Raw genomic sequence first — 21,736 nt, forward strand, 5'->3', positions numbered from 1 at the left:
AGAAAAACAAATAATGTACTAGAATTAATTCATTCAGATTTATTTGGACCTATGCTTGTTCCTTGTCTTGGAGGATTCTGGTATTATATCTTGTTCATAGATGACTTCTCTAAGAAAACATGGATTTACTTTTTAAAATGCAAAGAACCAGAAGAAATCCTACAGAGATTTAAAGAATTCAAAAACATTAACTGAAAAATTTTCACGGCATAAAATTAAAACTGTTAGAACTGATAATAGAGGAGAATATACCTCAGACTTGTTTAAAAGGTTTTGAAAAGAATCAGGGATTAAGAGGGAGTACATTCTTCCTTATAATCCATAACAAAACGGGGTAGCAAAAAGAAAGAATAGGACAATTATAGAAGCTGCTAGAGCCATGATTTTTGATCAAAATCTGGAATATTATCTTTGGTCAGAAGCCTCTTGTACTACTGTATTTATTCAAAACAGAAGCCTTCACTCCTACCTTAGAGATAAAACTCCTAAAAAAGTATTTACCAAGGTTAAACCCAGTATAAGTCATCTTAGGATTTTTGAATGCCCTATATATATCCATGTTTCAAAAGAAAAGAGGACCAAGTTAGAACCCTCTGGGAGGAAAGGTATTTTTGTAGGGTATAATGACACATCTAAGGCATATAGGATTTTCATACCTGGACAGAAAAGTATTGAACTTAGTGTTGGTTCCCAAAACCGCAGATTGGAATCCTACGAGCCTTGCCTACTCGATACTGGAATATCCAACTGGTTAAGGCCAACTTAATGGGATCAATCAATATGATCTAAATCCCCTGCTCTTCCGGCTCTGCAAGACCGAGGCGGGTGCACCTAATCTTGGATGAAACACGTAGATCCAAGACACTTAAAACATATCAATCAAAGCACAAACACAATAAATATTTTCCAAATAGCAAGAAGTATAGGATAACTTCAAACTTGAGATTTATGAACTAAGAACGTAAGAAACTGATGGAGATAACGTTTAAATAAAGGATAAATATAGATTAATGCAATATATGAATATATTATTTTTTCAAAGGCAAGAATTCAAACAATTGCTAGCATCTGGATTTTGAACTAAGAGGAAAAGACCAGTGCCTAATTAGACGGGCAATAGAGTCAGAATTTATCAACTGAAACGTACAACTTTATAAAATCTAATATATTTAAATTATAAATAATTTTAATATTCAGACGTGAGGGATCAATTATTTAAATGCAATTTTAAATAAGTCTAAAATGCACTTTAACTCTTACAGAGACAAATTAGACATAAATATGGAAACAAATAAAATATTTCACAATATTTATGCTTATCGAATTTAAAATGCGATAATGATCCTATCCAATTATCCTGAATATTAAAATATTTATAAAAAATAAATAAAAGACATTTATAAAGGACACAATTAATAATAAGTTAAACTCTAATGCAAACATATTAAATAAATTCTTCTTACAGATTTTGCTGGAAAATAAAAATTATATGTAGACTCTCTTCAGCAAATTTTCAATCCTAAACTTGCATATAAATCTGCTCAATAATCCAAAATCCAGAAGCTTTGTTCAATTGTTCATTTCTCGACCAAATAAATGATGTAATATATCCTTGTACATAGGCTGGAAAATTATTTTGAAAAATATGAATGAGTATCTCCTCTCCCTTTGTTTGATATTACATCTGTATTTATAGAGAGTGAAGGGTGCTCGTTGTTTTTCCAAGCACCGCACCCTTTCATAACTAATACCGAATTTTTAATATGATTTTACTTCTGGTATAAGCGGCAATTAAATTATTGTTTTATAATCTAGAATGTTAAAGCAGCGGCTATAACATGATATGATACGTGCATCTCAAAGCACAACTTCTTCCATATGCTTTGTGTGAATCAACGCCATCTTCAGATGCTTTGAGTACATTAAACCTGCAATGAACACAGAGAAGTGTTAGATATAAGTCCATCAAATATTAATCAATATGCAATAATCCTCCGGCTTCTATAGAAACCGCCGGCAAAGTCTCTTATGATAGCAAAATGCAAAGCATAGAAAGAATCGCGTGAAGACACCAAAATCTCCTTCAAAGGTAACTTTTCGGCATTCGAAACTCATGTTCCTCTATCTGCATTTATATTTGGATGTATGTTCTAAGACTGATTGGTCATGTCTTCCTTCTTTGCAACTCCTATGTCTTTATATATGTTGTAGTAGTCCTCAAATGTATTTCTTCTTCTTCTTCTTTTGTATCACATGGAATGAACAAGTCTATCATATTATTTGTGATTGTTGTGTATGAGAAAGGTCATGAATTTCATATTACTGTTGGCTTACAGATTTCTTGTCTCACAAATATTTTATTAGTATGACTATACATCTATATTCTCATAGCTGACATCATTCCTTTATACTTAGCATACCCTCTTCCATTGTGGTGTTAATATTGTGACTAAAACTTGATGCTGTAATCCTGAAACACTGTTCTGCTGTAATATACTGAATGTTGGCATTATTAATATCAACGGCAAACATTATTTGGGCCCTCTTCTTCTATCGTTGCAATCAGTGTTTGATCCCCTGTCAATTCTTACTGTATCATAAACATGCAGATGTTTATATTATATTCAATTTGATTTGGAGAATATTTGCTGGGACTATTTATTTCACTGACTAGATTAGACTCTGTTGCTGTCTATTGGATTAGATATGATGTATGATTCCTTCTTGTGTATAAATATCACCTGCCCTCCAAGTATGTATGCCTGTAATGAAATTCCATATTTGATATTGTATTACAGTAATTCCTAAATCAATATTTCATTTTGCTGACAGTTCATCTTTCTTTTCTTCAGTTTATGAATGTGAATCTCCTCTATCCTCAGTTTGCGCATTCCTCAATGATACAAGTAACCGTGTTTTTGCAGACGTGTGTTTGTGCATAGAGTAATCTTCTCCGTAGCTCTTAAGGGTAAATGACTTCCTTTCTTTTTTGTAATTCCCCTTCATGAGTCCCGCGTCTCTTTTGTCCACTATATAGCGATGCCCAGATATTCTCCTCTATTTACGCTGGTTGGTCTCTTGGTCCGCTCTGTCCATATTTCTCTGCCGTCTGCTCTATATGAACTTGAATGTCCTCGCCACCCCCCCAATTTATTAGTAAGATGGATAAAAACAAAAATTCCAGCGTAGAAGAAAACTTCTGTGAAAAACATAATGAGAAAAACAGTACTGCTGGTCCCAAAGTCAATAATCATAATATCTGCTAACTGCAAGCTTGTTGAAAATGTATATTTTCAAATGTCAAATCACAGTGGATAACACTTGCTTCTCACGGCACAAGCAATGCATCCAAGATCTGTTTTGCAAATAGCCTTCACTGGTAAAGAGATATCCCTTTGTATTAATTCAATTTGAGTAGTTCAGATACATTTACTCCAAGTATTTCAAAAAGCAATGTAGAGATATCTTTGATACACAAAATGGTCAATAAAGCGAACAATATGGTGCCTGTACCCTGTCACAGCAAATTTCCCCTTAATCACATCCCAGCCTTGGTTGCTGAAAGGATCCCCAAACCTGCACATTTCAAGCTAGTGAATATGAAGATTCCCTCCTTAGCATTTCAAACATGACATTTGGGAATTTGAATATTGCAAAAAATGTAGAGTTCCATCACTTAGTAGGGATGTGATCTTTAAGATCTTGCATTCAAAAGAGCCATAAGTTCTGAAGAACCTTCTCCTTTATCTAATTCTGAAAGAAATAGTGAATCTAGGTCCTAGAGGGAGTACTTGGAAGAAATCGAAGATAAAATTCAAAATATGAATGTTGAAGAAAATCAATATTCAAATAAAAGACCACTTTGGGCCATTAAAACAATCGAGGCAACTCAAGACTTTGCTGCACCTTCCGGAACAGTTAGAGAAAGTAAAAGACCTAAAAGATTCTCTAATTATACAGCATACATGAGTGATTATCCAAATCAGAACCAACCAATCCTTTTGATGCTATCAAACATATAGCTTGGAAAGAAGCTATGACAGAAGAATACCAATTTATTGTGAAAAATGATGTTTGGGAAATTGTTCCAAGACTAAAAAAAAAATCTGTTGTTTCTTCCAAGTGGATATTTAAAATAAAACATGTTGCTGACAGTAGCATTGAAAAGTATAAAGCTAGATTTGTAGACAGAGGATTTTCTCAGAAGGAAGGGATTGATTATGAAGAAACCTTTGCTCCTATTGTCAGAATATACCTCCGTAAGAGCAGTCTTAGTGATTGCAACATCAAAGGGATGGAAAGTACATCAGATGGATGTAAAAACAACATTCCTAAATGGAAAGACTACAGAAGTATATCTGGAGCAACCTAAAGGATTTGAAACTCATGATTCTAACGCTTTTGTTTGCAGGCTCAAGAAAGCTCTCTATGGGCTTAAACAAGCTCCCAGGGCCTACTATGAAAAAATTCATAAGTATCTCACCGGCTTAGGATTCTCCATGAATGAAGCCAATCCAAATTTATATTATAAAAAAGATAAAGATATGGTAATTCTGATACTATATGTTGATGATTTGCTAATAACAAGTGATGATCATCTCATAGATCAGTGCAAGAAAGATCTAACTAGAGAATTCGAGATGAAAGATTTGGGACTCCTTCATTACTTCCTAAGACTAGAAGTACAGTAGGTTTCTAACAGTATCATACTTAATCAAAGGAAGTATACATCAGATATTTTGAAGAGATTTGGAATGTGGAATTGCAAGCCTATGTCTTCTCCAATGAAGACTAATCTACATAAACTTAAAGAAGCAACAACAGAATCACTTTCCATAGATTCTACTCTCTACAGACAAATGATTGGGTGCCTTATGTACTTAGTAACTACAAGACCGAATATTTGCTATGCTATTAATGCCTTGAGTCAATTTATGTATGAACTAAAGGAGATTCACCTAGTTGCGGTTAAACACATTATGAGATACTTACAAGGCACTCTTAATTTTGGACTCAAATACGAGAAAGTTGGCTTAGACTTACATGGATTCACTGATTCAGATTGGGGTGGAAGTGTTAAAGACAGAAAAAGTACTTCAAGATATTTCGGTTTAGGATCAGTAATGATATCTTGGATATGCAGAAAGCAGTCTTCAGTAGCTCAGAGCTCCACAGAAACCGAATACATTGCAGCAGCAATGGCCTCTCGAGAAGCAGTCTAGCTTAGGAAGTTACTTGTGGGATTATTTGGGCAAGCCATGAATCCTACGATTACTCATTGTGATAATCAGAGTTCCATCAAGCTTTTAGTGAATCTAGTTTTTCATGACAGGTCCAAGCATATTGAAATTTCTTACCATTACGTAAGAGATATGGTAGACAAGAATTCTATAAAATTAAAATACATTTGCACTACAGATCAGACAGCAGACATACTCACCAAACCTCTATCTAGAGTGAAGATAGAACACTTCAGAAGGAGACTTGGTATGGTTGAGTTGTAATCCATATGTACTCTTTTTATTATTAATAAAATTATTTTATTTTATTTTGTCAGGCAATTGATTGTAATGGGCTCCACCATTTGCATTTATTATTTAAGAGGTGACGATCTCTAGGATAATGAACAATTGTATAAAAGACATTATGAGAGATGACGATCTCTTGGATAATGTGCTAAACAGTAGATTTCTACTATAAGATCTAGTTGAGTTTTAGATCATATTGTGATGTGGACATTGCTATGTCTATGAGTCACAATTTGGATAAAGGAAGAATTTTAGTATTCTCCGGATTTATCCTGTACTCTGATAGATCTTAAACTCAGGATCTTGTTGTGATATAGAAATGCCAGTTTTTATGAGTCACAACTTAGATAAATGAAGAAATTGATTTGCTCTTCAGGTTTATACTGTATCTTATCACTAGTAGCGGTGATTTGTCATATCACAAGTTTAGTAATATGGCATTGTATCATGTGTTCTATGATACCAAATACTAAGAAGATTCAAATAGATATAGAGTATTAATTCTTGCTTATTCATCTCTACTGATGTTGCTAGATATAATATCTCTCTGTATGATTATCAAGTTAAGAGGGAGTGTTAAGTATTTAACCCAATAACATACAGGTCTGGAAGTGCAGACCACACTAGACCTTCTTACCTTAAATATCACAAGTGTTTCTTTGAATAATATAACCTTCTAGAGAGCTGGCGACTTTTTAGAAATTGTTTGGAAATAGTTAACTAATCTAACACACTTTATTAGTTAGCAAATTTTATAACTTTCTTTACTAATCGCCGATTTCTAGAGGGGTTATATTTGTTAACTTAGAAGAGACATGACTCTTTGACGGACATACCCTTTAGTATCGATATTTAAGGAGAATACTGGTGTAGTTTTGAGAGCACACAGTTACAATTCAGTATGCTCCTCTAAGCATCAATACCTAGTAATTACATTGCAAAGATACTCCCATTTAATCAAAGGTTAATTATTCCTTCTGCATCAGCATAGAGAAGTTCAGTGTTCAACGCACATTACGCAATTAGATTATTAGAAGACCATTCTCAGCAATCAAGGACTGAAATAAAAATCTGATTCAAAATATACAGAATTTGCAAAATCTTTACAAGAGTAACATAGATTTATTATTGTTTGTATTTTTATGTAACTAAGTCGGCAAAACACCCTTTGGTGTAACAAACTGATAATCACGCTACTTAAGATAAGTTTCTCAGTTGAGGAATGACTACTTCGCTTTATTAGTGTATTTCCTGATGATGTATATATATATATATATATATATATAAAGAAAATGCTTTTATAATTTACATTTTGTTTTCATGTTTCATAACTTTTCAGAGCTTTATCCTTAACATAAGTGCAAGATGTAGTGCTTAGATTATATACAAATACTGATCAGAGGCAAAAGGAGGGAAGGATAAGGAACGACGTAGGGGGGAGGCAGAAAAATGTAACTTGGAACTAAAGTTGATCATCCGGATATATCCATGTACTTTATGATGCATCAAGGCTTATGTCGCTTATCTATCAAAAAAAACTTAATATTTGCAATATGTGTGTATGATAATATATATAGGACAATTCTTGATTAATATTCTAAACTCATTCTTCAATTTGATTCTGAATATTACTTTTTGTTGTGATCATATCTATTTCAAATCAATGTATTATTTCTCCATTCTTACTTTATCTACAAATGAGTCTTACTCCCCTTTATAACTTCTAATATGGGGAAGCCCTTTCTTTTGCAAGGGATATAACCTATTACATCCCAAAATTTTGACCTAATTTTAAACTTGTTCATAACCATTGAATTTAACGAATTTTTCTTTCATGATCATGTGAAATAGGTAGTTATTTATATACGTTGTATTAACTATTAATGAAGATGGTCATTAACCATTAATTGTTATTATATGATTAGCAATTGCTTGATTTTAAATAATGATTATTATGTTTATATGGAATTATTATAGAATTGTTATTATAGCAAAATTGTTTTCATGGGTGATTGCAGGAGAAGATTTAGAGTGGGGAAGCATTGCTAAACGGGATCATTGGAATGGGATGTTCACTTAGTTCAGTCATCAAGATCGGCAGGTATGACCTTAAATTTCTTTGAAAAGGACGCAACGACTTGATCACAGGATACATTTATGGCACCTACATGAGCTATTAAGAAAATAATCTAAACATAAAATAATCAAATTAAAATATAAAACATACCTCAAAGGTTTTTAGTTGATCTTTCAATATATATATATATATATATATAGATGAACATATAAATATAAAAATGAAATGGCACCATTTATATTAAAATAACTTAATAAAATGATGTCACCATAAAATAATCAAATTAAAATATAAAACATACCTCAAAGGTTTTTAGTTGATCTTTCAATATATATATATATATAGATGAACATATAAATATAAAAATGAAATGGCACCATTTATATTAAAATAACTTAATAAAATGATGTCACCCCATTGATATACTTACATGAACGTATATAAATATATATATATATATAATACTTGAAATTATAATCTTTCCAACTCTTTCTTCCAACCTTTTTACTTTCCTTTCTTATGCAATCAATTTTTTAAAAAATTTGGCAATTCAAATTGTCATATAATCTTGAAAACTAATGGAAGCCAAGAAGGCGTGGCTCTCCTTTTAACTAAAGTCGTGTATGAAGTCCAGCACCTTTTTATATATACTCGTCTGCCTTGCCGTGGAGACACATTCAACCCTTCATTTTTACTACGTTCTTTTTCTTTCTTTTGCCATCACCAACACCCAAATTCATACAATACTATGAGCCGAAGTTCCATTTCTTTCTTCCAATCTAAGCATCCACTTCAAACAGTAACCCTACTGTATGAACTCGGCTTTTGAAGTATTCTGCATTAAACGTCTGCAACGTCAAAAGAAGAGTAGATTTCTCATTCGGTTGCAGGGATTCAAACATATCCAATTTATAAATCAGGTCATGCTATGATATTTCAGTATTATTTTATTACTTTCCAAACAGCCAATAAGGCAACTAAGATTTTCTCTTTTCCGGACTCATTTTCAAGATACAATTATGAATTTACCTACATATTCAATGTCCTTTGTTATCAGTCCATTTCCTTAAACCTTCATAGTAATTTAGATACCACCCTTATGTAAGCGTTTTTCAAGTACAATAATATCTGAAATGAGATACTATCCAATGAATAATGCTGATCTCAAGAACAAGTATTATGATGCCACAAATTACGATAAAGGATATTAAGAGCAGAATGCTCATTTCCAAAACACTTGCGATTCACCGGCAATGTAGCCATGAAGGTTGAAGAGGTGTAAAACGGGCAGAGTGCTCAAAATCTTTCAAGCACCTGGGAATCACCTGCTATGTAGCCATGCATGGTGAAGAGGTGGACTGAATTTGCAAGAAAAATAGAAGAGAAATCGGACATGAATCACTTAAAGGAAATATAATTAATAGCTCATGCTCAGTCCTGTAATGTAACTTGTTGTCAAGTTGAGTGGTGGTGATCCGGACGTTGAGCCCATTGGAATGATGGGTGTTTTTAATTTAATCCATCTTTGTTTTTAGATATGAAAAGCCATTTGTTACATAACCCTTCACAAAAGGATAATTGTGTACTATTTCATCATAATCAAACCTTACTATTTACTTTCTTCTAATTCTCGTTTACCCTTAAAATAAATTATTATTTACTTTCCTGATTCTAGGTGGCACCTTTAAATTAGTTGCTGCCATTTTCATTCCCTTAATATAGGTGAGACTCTAGCAATGAATTGCTATTATATTTAATTGAATAACTGGCTTTTCTTTTTTAATTACCAATGCAATTTCTAGCAAGAACATTACACTAATAAGATCTAGTTGAGTTTGGGAGAACTCCAAACTTGTTAGAGAATGTATGTTGCATGTTCAATATTTTGGATTTCTATTTGTGACATTGACTCATAGGGTGTTACGAATTGCTATGACACCTTCAAGTGTGTTTTTGGAATCCTAGGATGCACAAACTTCTTTGAAAGCACAACTATTTTTTATAAGTGACCCAATTGGCACCAATCATCATTCTACATCTTTAGTATTAAAATATTGTAATGTTTCTTATATGGTCCCCTTAAAGTTAGTCTTTAGTTTATTAAGTAGTTTCTATTTTCATCTTTATTTCACAATTGTTTCTTTTAAAAACGTCGCCTTTGTAAACCTATATAAAGAGCTTCAATCTCCATTGGTTAATACAAAATTGATTTACCATATCATGGTATCAGAGTAGGTTGATGGGTTTTCATAAAATTCTGCAAGCTATTTTATGAAAAATTTGGAGTTCATCTTCAAAGTTTTTGCTAAAATATCATGTTCCTGGTCGAGGGTTTTGATCACGTGATATGCAGGTTTGAGAAAGTTTCTGATTTTTTAAAGTTGCTTGTACTTGAATGTTTGTTTAATGTATTTGCATGTTGCTTGCATGTGCTTTTTGTGAGTTGTATGTTGCTTGCATATTTTGTTTACCATGCAAAGTCTCCTGTTTTTACACATGAAGGTTTCTTCGATGGTTTTCATAATTTTCTCCTTTTCAAAATTTCCAATGGGTTTTCATAAGTTTTCCCTTCAAAACATTTCCGATGGGTTTTAATAATTCTTTCTCTGTTTTCATACAAAAAAATTCTACAAAAATTACTGATTTTGTAATTTGCAAAGTTGTGTGGGATTCCTTTGTGGGTTTTTGCATTTTCCCTGTTATAAAAATGATTTTAAACCCTTGTGTTTGGCAATATTTTTCTAAAAATTTGTGATTTTTTGCAATTTGTTTTGGGGCGTCATGCTTTTCTACAAACATTTGGAGGGTTCAAATCATGGTAATTGCTCTCAGTATGTCTCTAGCTATAGGGAGGGACAACTTTGTTATCTAACATCAGGTTGGACAGTTTGTAATGATTTTAGAAGTTCTGCAAATTCTGGGAGGATTAGTGGCGAACTCATCTTAGTGGCAGAATTAGTGGCAGAGTCAATGGCAGGCTCTTGTCTCTTGTTACAGCACAATTTGAAGAAGAGGGCAGCGTTCTCTATTTTTCCTTTACAAATTTTGGCTACTCTCAGTCATTGACATTCTACAAATCCAAGGAGGGTCTCACCAACAGAAAAATGTTCTGAAGAATTTATGACCACAAGACATGTATAGTCTTCTGCAGAGTGCAGCGTAGTTAGATGATGACCATTAAAGGAGGGTATTAGAATATTATGATGCTTCTTTAATGGCCATCAAAGTCTTTAGTTTATTACGTAGTTTCTAATTTTGTCTTTAGTTCATGGATTTCTCTTTTAGAAACATCAACTTTGTAAATCTATAAGGAGTTTTTATCTCCTCTATTTAATACAATATTAATTTACCATAAAATTTAGTAGCATCCAAATCCAACCAATGTTCAATCTAATTCAGTTTCGATGCTTTCCACAAGTTAGGTGAGTTATTAAATAATTAATTATACTATTTCATTAATGTGATATAACGGACTACTAAGTGTACTAACTTGTTGGAAAGGTAATGAAATGTATTAAAAGTTGCACACCTAGTTAAAGGGGCCTTTGCATATGAAGTTTTGTTATTATTTCAAAAGGACATTTTTGAGAGGGGAAAAAATATTTATATTTTTTAATTGCAAATTCCCTCCAAAAAAGCTATAAAAGAAAGTGCTGAGGCTCATTTGTTCATATGTTGAAGATTTCTATAACAAAATGTTGGTGGAATGAACTGGCAAGTACTCCCTAAAAAATATTTTGAACCCAAAAACCTTCATTTGATTGCTAACTTGGCTTGTGTTGTATTACAAGGAATTTTTATTGCGGCACAAAAAATGTGTTTACATTGTATTTTTAAGGGAACCAGATTTAGCATCAGCTAATCCATTTTTTCAAACCTCATTTTTCCCTTGAGAAAATGATGCCCAATGGGTACGCCATACACCTCACACTCTTTCAGAATATCCAAGTTATTGGGATTGAGTAGGGCCAAATAATGACATAAGCAGCACCATTTGATTTTCAATATTGTTGGGTTCCGATTTCAAGCTCTAGTAAGATAAGTAAGAAAACAGTGTTATAGGATGATTCAACTGTATACAGATGCATTGTTGATTTCTCTTTTGTTATAAGTGAAGATTTAGGATGCAGTCCCATGAGGGAGGCTTCAGGATCTATTCTTGTGAAGCAGGGTTCCATCAACTAAAAAAATATTGCTGCAAGATTAAATTGAATTTTTCCCTCAAAAGTAGCTGCATATTTAAGCAGCTTGGAAAGGTGGGGGGCTAAAATTTGCCCTACCAACTTAGGCTTTTTTCTGCCACTTGCTAATCATTTGAAATTTTTTAATTCTTGTAATTACAATATTTTTCTATTTTTTTATTTGTTTAGTCACCTAAATAGAATATGCTAAATAAAAAATTGATGAGACGGAGCTTAAAAATTTAAGCATGAACTCCACTAGAAAATTCATGGGACCTACTAAAATAATCCTAAAAAATCTCAGCAACACCAACTGAATTTTTTTAGGAAGCCCCCTTCCATAGGACCGCATGCTTACAATGATAATATCGGGGTTATAGTCAGCCGTGGTATCGTTTCCTATTATGCTGTTTCACCATTTGCAATTGACTTGGAAGTACTTGCTATAGAGGTGAACTGAGGTAAATCTATACACTGTTCTTTCCGAGGGAGAGGACTGGTTGCAGCCTCAATGTCTGCTGATCATTTTATGTAACCTCAGGTATATCACTATCTATCTAAAAGTTTCATTATGATTTTCTGAACATATTTAATTTGCAGGCAGGGGTGCTGGGGGGTATGTTTTTATCTTTTCCAGCACAGGCACAATGGAATGTCCCTTTTGCTTTGCAAGTTATATTTTCCTCTTGATCAAAATTTGGCTTGAAAATTGGAAGTTGTTTATTTGTTTCAGTTATTTGCCTCTTTCTCAAAGTGAGATTCATCTTGATTTGTTTCTGGTTGACTACTTGTCACTGTTTGCCTATTAGAAACTTTTACCATACCTACATGTTCATAGCAAAGGTGACAAGGTTGCCATTCTCGTTATCCAGTGGCTGCTCCCACTCAATCCCACCAATATCCAGATATATAGCAGAGACTCTATTATATCAAAGTTCACATCAATCCTGATTGTTCAGCATTCCCTCCTGTTTCCTAAGTTCGGATACTGTATCATATTCTCCTTTGACTGCGACAATTTACCTACTAGATTTTTCCCACCTGAGTTTACTAGGGACTAAGGAGAGATTTCCCATATAGAAGCAAGATATGGGAAATCTTCAATGGCATTGAAAGCCAGGAACAACATTTTACGAAAGGACCTGATTTTACAGAAATCAGCATCCTTCCTGAAAATCTTGGTCCTTTCTTGCTTTGTGGAGAATGTTTATATAAAGTGTCCAATTGACATTATTGAGATGTTGACTAATGTTACTAGTTCCCATTTTCTCGAACCCAAATACTCAAGATTTTGGGTCCTAGAAGGGACCCTGTTAATCTGCAAATCAAAGCCTTTTCTCTAAGCAGCCATAAGCTATTAACCATTTTACCCATGGAAAAATGTTCCTTTCGGATGTTTCCAAGATCTGAAGTAGCAATCATTTTCTTACTTAATTATATAAGGCCTGATAATGATTTCCTGAGAATATTTCTGGATGGAGTACTTGAGCTCCTCTTTGTAGATATGATTTAGTCAGCAGAGTGTGTAATCAATCAAATTCAAGTTCTGATGAAAAGTCATAGGGTGTTGGGAGGAGATTATAGCCCCACTCGTTAGCCTTTATTATGTCTTCGCATTTGATCAATATGAGAGAGAACTTTCTGTTTTAGGGAATGAAAGTAAGATTGAATGATGGAGGGGAGTGCATGAAACATGATGGTAAGGATTTTCTTAATGATAAAACAAAAAGAAATTCAAATACTTGGTAATAGTGCTTCTATAATAAGATTGATGCATTTGATGTATCACAACAAAGCTCTAAACATATTATGAATCTTTTAATTATTAACTTTGCAAATCTGACTGAGTAGTCCTACTAGACCTCATTCAATGTACTACCACTTCGCCATAAAAGCATATTCAAAATAAAGGAACAGAGAAAGAAAGTGATGCAGCTTGATGAATGTCACAAATACTATTGCAATCAATCAACTAGTACCAAGTAATGAAGAGCTCAACGTATGCAGAATGCACCTTTTTCGTTGTTCGGAAGCTTCCTCTTCACGACGTTGCAATGCAAGCTGCTCTCTTTGAGATTTTGTTAAAAACACAGGCTACAAGCAAAATAAGACTTTATCAATATAACATTTTAAAATAACAAGATTGGCAAAGTAAGCATGTCAATTATTACAGATAAGGAGCTGACTTGAGGCTTACAGACAGACAAAAATTGATTGAGGATAAAGCTCTGAAAATATATTTTAAACTTATCCTTGCAATTACAAATTTTCTTTGAGCTTTTTAAATGAGCTTCATTTTACCCAACACACAGAGACATCCTTGTACATCTATTCTAATCAAATTCATAAAAGAAACAATTCATTTTGACCACTCTCTTTTGTTTCCCTTTGCAGTCTATGTCTTTTCCTATATTATAAATGTTGAAGATTATATTTCATATGCATTTAGCTTATTTTATGTTCATTAGTTTGCACCTGGTATAATCTTACTTAACTGGGCGTTATTGTAGCTTGCATACTTGCACTTAGCAGACCAAAAAATTTCCAACTGGACAACTTTAAAATAAAAATTGTGCAACACAGAAAAAAATGTATAAATGAGAGCATAAAGCATTGGGAAGAAAACCTCTATTAGATTTAGATAGAAATAGAGTACAAAATCACATCATCACAAGAATACTATTACAAGGTAATTGGTAAATACTTGCTTATTAATAACAGAGACCGAAAGGTCAATTTATACAAAAGGAAGAGATGATGTTTCCTTAGGAAACGATCGTAAAGAATAGAAACATTCTATTCCAGAGAAAGCAAAAAACGAAAGCAAACTAAAGCTAAAGATATTTACAAGATAACCATTAACTAATAATAGACGTCTTATCTATTATTGTAATACCCTCCCTTAATGGTTAATCTATCTAACACACCAAGCTGTCCTCTGAATTTGACAAACTTATCAGGACCAAGAGGCTTGGTGAGAATGTCTGCAGTCTGATCTGAGGTGAGAACATACTGCAGATCTATAGTCCCGTCTTCAACCAGCTGTCGTATGTAATGACAATGAACATCCACATGCTTGGTTCGTTCATGGAAGACTGGATTCCGTGCTAACTTGATAACGCCTTCGTTATCAACAAACAGAGTAGTCGGTCCTGCTGGTGACATCTGCATATCCCCAAGCATCCGACGAAGCCAGACAGCTTCACATCCTGCCTTAACAGTCCCTCTATATTCAACCTCTGTAGAAGAGAGAGAAACTGCCTGCTGCTTCTTGCTGGTCCATGTGACTGCACCGGATCCCAAACTGAACACATATCCAGATGTTGACTTTTTATCGTCAATAGAGCCTGCCCAATCTGAATCTGTGAACCCACTGAGTTTAGGATTAGAACTCCGAGAATACAGAAGTCCATAATCAGAAGTGTCTTTCACATAACGAAGCACACGCTTTGCTGCCATCCAATGATCAGCCTTAGGAGCTGTCATAAAGCGTGAAATATAGCTGACTGCGAAGCTGATATCAGGCCTAGTAGCAGATAGGTAGATGAGGCTGCCTACTAGTTGCCTATACGTAGTATCATCAACGGAAGGAGAATCAGACTTGGCTGATAACTTGAGACCTTTCTCCATAGGTGTAGATGCAGGTTTGCAATCCTGCATTCGGAATTTGTCTAACAAGGCTCTAGCATATTTGGACTGAGAGATGAATATACCAGAACACTGTTGCCAAACTTCAACACCTAAGCAATAATGCATGAGCCCAAGGTTAGTCATATCAAAAGACTGGCATAAGTGTTGTTTGATTCCCTGAATCAAAGATGCCGAACTGCCAGTGATGATCAGATCATCCACATAGATAATCAGAAGGATGATGTCACTGTCAGTAGTCTTGATGTACAGATTTGAGTCTGAAGAACTCCTCTTGAAGCCTTGATCACTGAGGTACGTATCAATCTTGATGTACCATGCCCGAGGGGCCTGCTTCAAACCATAGAGAGCTTTTACCAATCTGAGAACCTGATGGTCTTTACCAGCAACCTTGAAACCAGGAGGCTGCGTCATGTAGACCTCTTCATGGAGATCACCATTCAGGAAAGCACTCTTTACGTCCATCTGATGGACCTTCCAGCCAAACTGTGCTGCCATGGCTAGGACTAATCTGATGGTGCTCATCTTTGCAGTAGGAGCAAAGGTCTCCTCATAATCAATGCCCTGACGCTGAGAAAAGCCCTTTGCCACTAAACGAGCTTTGTACTTATCCAAAGCACCATCTGATTTGTATTTGATTTTGTAGACCCATTTGCAGCTAATGGGTTTCTTCCCTGGGGGAAGATCAGAAAGGACCCAAGTGTTGTTCTTCAGCAGGCTCTGGTGTTCAGATTGCATGGCCTGTTCCCACTCTGGAATTCCTTTAGCCTCAGAATATGTTTGAGGTTCAAACACACTGTGAATGTTGGCCATAAGAGCAAAGTTAACAGAATCTATAGTTTTGCTCTTTTTTCGAGTAGTTCTCCCATCAATGAGCTCATCATCATGAAGATCAGCAAGTGTCTTAGCCCACCACTTAGGCCGGAGAGGAGAATGACCAACAGTAGTACTAGGAGATGCTTGATCAGCAGGATCCTGATCAGAAGAATTTGGATCAAACTCAGGTGAAGCATCTTCAAAACGAGGTGATCCTGCAGGAGAAGCCGGAGGTGGCTGTACAGGTATCACTGGCAGGACTGGAGCTGTAGGAGCTATTGGAGCCCTCCCATCAGGTGGACCTAATGAAAGCCGAACTCCCAAATCATGAACCTGCATAGGCTGGTCTGCTGGATCAGGAACAGGAGAAACAGGCATGAATGGTCCTCGCTGCTCATCAAAGACTACATCGCGGCTGTATATGAGACGAGATGTCTCAACATCAATAAGGCGGTAGGCTTTGTGAAGACTGCTATATCCAGCAAGCATCAGTTTCTGACTCTTGGCATCCAACTTGGTGCGTGAAGCATCAGGGATCCAAACAAAAGCAAGAGAGCCAAAAACCTTCAGGTGACTGATTTTGGGCTTGCGACCTGACCAGGCCTCTTCCGGAGTTTTACCTTTGACCGCCACTGTGGGTGACCGGTTCAACAGATAAACTGCAGTGTTAACTGCTTCTGCCCAAAAACGCTTCGGAACATGTCTGTGTTCGAGCATGGAACGAGCCATCTCGGTGATTGTCCTGTTCCGACGTTCAACTACACTGTTCTGTTGTGGCGTGTGGGGTGTGGTGAACTGGCGTTGGATGCCATGTGTATCCAAGAAGCTGGAGAAAACATTAGAACAAAATTCCCCCCCATTGTCTGATCTAAGAGTAATAATAGATTTCCCAGACTCTTTTTCAACTAAGGGTTTAAACTTCTGAAATACAATAAATGCATCAGATTTCTTTTTAAGGAAATACACCCACATTTTTCTACTGAAATCATCTACAAACAACAGAAAATACTTGTACCCAAGAACAGAAGGAGTGGCCATAGGGCCGCAAATATCAGCATGAACAAGCTGAAGTACTTGAGAAGCTCGTCAAGAATCGCCACTAGGGAAAGGTGTGCGATGTTGCTTCCCAGCCTGACATGCGTCACAAACTCCAAGGTGTTGGGTTTGAATCTCTGGCAAACCAAGAACAAGCTCATACCGAGCAAGTTGTGAGCGATAATGCACATTTAAGTGCCCATATCGCTGATGCCAAAGTGAGCTGATGGAAGATCGCCGAGCAGCCATAGCTAAGTCCTGAGAATCACCAGAATCAGTAAGTCTGAAAAGACCATGATCCTCAAGACCAACTGCAATAGTAGACTTAGTCGCCCGATCAGTGATGGTGCACTGATGTGAACTGAAGGTGACTGCCAAGTGTGGAGAATGTCGCAACAACTGACTGACCGAGAGTAGATTTAGTTCCATCCCTGGAACGTAGTACACATCAAGGAATATGAGCTTCCTCCCAACAGACTGAATTTGAATGTTGCCTTTACCAACAACCGTGTACTCTTCTCCACCACCAAAGATAACAGAATCTGAATAAGGCTGGTAGTCAGTAAACCAGTCTCTGCGGTGAGTGAAATGTCGAGAGGCACCTGAATCAATGTACCAGGCAGATGACTGTACATGATCTGCAGGTCTTTTAGCCATGAAGGCATAGAAGGCAGATTCCACCTGCTCAGTGTGCTCTGCATTGTTCGCTTTGGGTTGCGAACCTGATTGCTTAGTCTGGGCAGCTAAGCGTTTCCGACATGCAACCTTCATGTGACCATACTTGTGGCAATAGTTGCATTGAATGTTCTTCTTTTTGGTACCATCGGATGCTAGAGCAGAAGACTTCTGCTGAGATGGTTGCTGAAACTTGCCCTTATCCTTCTGAAAGGATTTCGCAGCAAAGGCTTACTCAGTGGAGGTGGAACTGGAGCTGCTACCGAACTGTTGTTTCCACCGATCTTGCTGAAGTAGCAGGGTGCAGAGATCAATGAACTTTAGATCAACACCAGTAGATGTGATGTTGAGAGTCTCGATAAAATGCTCATAGGAATTTGGTAAACTCCGAAGAGTGATTACCACAATATCCTCTTCCTCCATCTTGCGACCGATGGCAAGTAACTGATCACGGATTTCCTGAATCCGATTCAGGTGTGCCTGGAGCGAGGTGCGCTCATCCATGACAATAGAAAACAGAGTGTTTTTCAGAAAGAAGGCTCTGCTCTCGTCGGAAGTCTCATGAAGACCTTTTAGATGTGTCCAGATTTCGGCCGCTGTCTTGCCGGATGGAATCTGAGAAAGCTGGTCATCAGCTACGGAGAGTTTGAGAAGCATTACTGCCTCTCGATTGTTCAGATCCCATGTATCTTGATCAGGACCCGGAGAAGTCGGACGCTGCTTAACACCCAGAACAAGTTGATCGGTGTTTCGATATTCAAAGATTGCGATGATGCGCTGCTTCCAGGTTCCATAATTGCGACCATTGAATTTGGAATTATGCTCGAGCAGAACATTTGTCAGAGATGCCATGGCACGTTTTTCAATGAAAAACTGTGAAAATCTGTGAAGGCACGTTCTTCGAGGCAAAAATACGGAAGACCCAGAAAAATCAGAGAATGACCCAAAAGAGAGCTCGAAAAACCTAGAAGGAATCTGCTATCGTTTTCTGAATCCGCTGGCTCGAAAATCGAGGCACAAAAATCGAGGCACCCAAAAAAACGGACGACAACCCAGTTGAGCTCTCTAAAAACCCACCAAGAATCTGCAAACAAAAAAAAATTTCGACCCCAAAAATTAGGGTTTCGAAAAAAAACGGCCCTAGCTGAAAAAAGCTTGAAAAAACTTCAGATTTCTTGATGAAAAATGGTCGAATCTGCTTCCCAGAGCACGATGACAGACTGAGACGGCTAAGAGCATGAAGATTTGATATAGAAACATGCAGATTTTCACCCCAAAAACGCGAGTCTCCAAAAAATGGCCACGATTTCCACGTGATTTGCAGACCCGTAATTCGGGAATTTCTCCAAGCAGAAAAACCCTAGGTGGGTTTTGGAGAAATTAGCTGAAATAATTTTGGAAAAATTTAAACAAATAATTTCAAGAAGAAATTATAAATTTTTCCGAAAAAATTTAAGTATTTAGCTCTGATACCATATTACAAGGTAATTGGTAAATACTTGCTTATTAATAACAGAGACCGAAAGGTCAATTTATACAAAAGGAAGAGATGATGTTTCCTTAGGAAACGATCGTAAAGAATAGAAACATTCTATTCCAGAGAAAGCAAAAAACGAAAGCAAACTAAAGCTAAAGATATTTACAAGATAACCATTAACTAATAATAGACGTCTTATCTATTATTGTAATAAATACCATAGCCTATTAATAGATCATATTAACTTATAGTGAATGCCATTGAAAATCATCATCATAGATTGCGTACCTATGAATTACAAATTACAAAACTTTCAAAATTCCTCTTCCCCACTATAGTGCAAAATAGGGGAGAGGGTCTAGTCTTAAAATTCACCGTTTGAATCTACTATAAACTACCTCTGTATCACTTCAGATCACTCAATCATTGGTCTAAAGGTACAAAATCATATTCACAAGAACACCATAGCCTATTGATAAATCATATGAAATTATAGTGATTGCCATTGAAAATCATCATCATAGATTGCGTACCCATAAATTACAAATTACAGAAAAATTTAAATTCCTCTTCACCACTATATTGCAAAATAGAGGAGAGGGTCTAGTCTTAAAAATTCGTCGTTTGAATCTACCATAAACTACCTATGTATCACTTTAGATCACTCAATCATTGGTCTAAAGTTTTGTTGTGAGAACGTTGGGATTAAAAAGGCAAAAAAAAATCATGTTTTCAGTCAAAGATATGTTTTTCCCCAACACAATCCACATCAAGTTTTCTACTGCACATCCCATAAATTTTTGACTTGAACTCAATTACATCTCCAATCTTCCATTGCCTTGTGCAATTCTAATATTGTGACTTGCTTTATTCATTAAGATCTTGGGTAGAAGGAGTGGCCATTGGGCCACATATATCAGCATGAATTATGGCCACATATATCAGCATGAACAAGCAGAAGTAACTAAGAAGCTCGCCATGAATCGCCATTGGTGAAAGGTGTGCGATGTTGCTTCCCAACTTGGCATGCATCACAAACTTCAAGCTGTTGAGTCTGAATCTCTGGCAAACCAAGGACAAACTCTTCACGACCAAACTGAGAGAGATCATGCACATTTAAGTGCCCAAACCATTGATGCCAAAGTGTGGTAACAAAAGACTGCCGAGCAGCCATAGCTAAGTCCCAAGAATCAACAGAATCACCAAGAATCACCGTCTTCCAATTATTCAAATCCCATGTATCCTAATCAGTACCAAGGGCAATCGGACACTGTGTAACACCCAGAACAATCTGATCAATATTCCAATATTCAAAAATTGCTATTATCCACTGCTTCCAAGGCCATAATTCCAACCATTGAATTTTTCAATTGCTCTCGAGCAAAATATTTGTCAAAGATGCCATAGCATATTTTCCAATGAAAAAGCATATCTATAAAGGCACGTTCTTCAAGGCAAAAAACAAAAGACCCAGAAAATTTGAAGGATGACCGAAAAGAGCTCAAAAAACCTCGAATATTGAGGCACAAAAATCAAGGCACCCATAAAAATCGAACGACAAGCCAATTGAGCTCTCGAAAAACCCACAACGAATCTGAAATCAGTAAAAAAAATCAAGCTCAAACTTTAGGGTTTTGACCAAAAATGGCCTTGGCTGCAAAGAACCCAAAAAGAATAGCGTATTTGCAAAAAAAACGAAGTGATTGGGTGCAAATCTGATACTAAAGGTTTGTTAAAAAGCTTAGACGCCTCAAACAATGGCTATGTGAGAAGAAAAGGTGCACGGATGTGTGGAGTAAACAGCATAGAAAAACATTGCTGTAAGTTGCAGTTTTTGTCTCAAAGCAAACTCGCGTCCAAATAGGCGTAAAAAGCAGCGATTTTGGCAGGAAAAATCGGTGCTTCAGATGCAGAAGTCGCGTGAGTTGAAGGGTCGTGTGATCTGCAGAGGAAATGACACCAAAAATTGCCACCAACAGTCCCAAAAAGAGAACAAAAGCAACCCGTTTTTGGGCATGATTTCTTCAAACAGGAGCAACAAAAAAAAAATCACTGGAAGATGAATGGCAGTTGCAGAAAAACCCTAGCTCGAGCCTAGGTATTTTTGAAGGAGGTAAATATGGAAAAATTTAATTTTGAAAATAAAGATCTAAGAATTTCAATAAGAAATTATTATTTTCAAAAAAAAAGAACCTTGCTCTATTACAAAGTAATTGGTAAAATACTTGCTTGTTATTAACAGAGAACGAGAGGTCTATATATACAAAAGAATAAAGTGATGTTTCCTTAGGAAATGATC

General features: G+C 35.9%; 1 protein-coding gene across 1 annotated transcript in view; it reads right to left on the reverse strand.

Moving 5' to 3' along the window:
* Window positions 1-21,736, reverse strand: part of LOC149578477 (P-loop containing nucleoside triphosphate hydrolases superfamily protein) — a 313,758-nt gene that overhangs the window by 278,370 nt on the left and 13,652 nt on the right. The window contains exon 3 of the mRNA XM_089829372.1: window positions 13,801-13,880. Coding sequence (XP_089685498.1) covers window positions 13,801-13,880 — 80 coding nt within the window. The remainder of the gene's footprint in view (window positions 1-13,800; window positions 13,881-21,736) is intronic.

This window comes from Cupressus sempervirens, chromosome 1, assembly GCF_028749045.1.
Source record: "Cupressus sempervirens isolate cs-2001-9-10 chromosome 1, ASM2874904v1, whole genome shotgun sequence".
Lineage (NCBI taxonomy): Eukaryota > Viridiplantae > Streptophyta > Pinopsida > Cupressales > Cupressaceae > Cupressus > Cupressus sempervirens.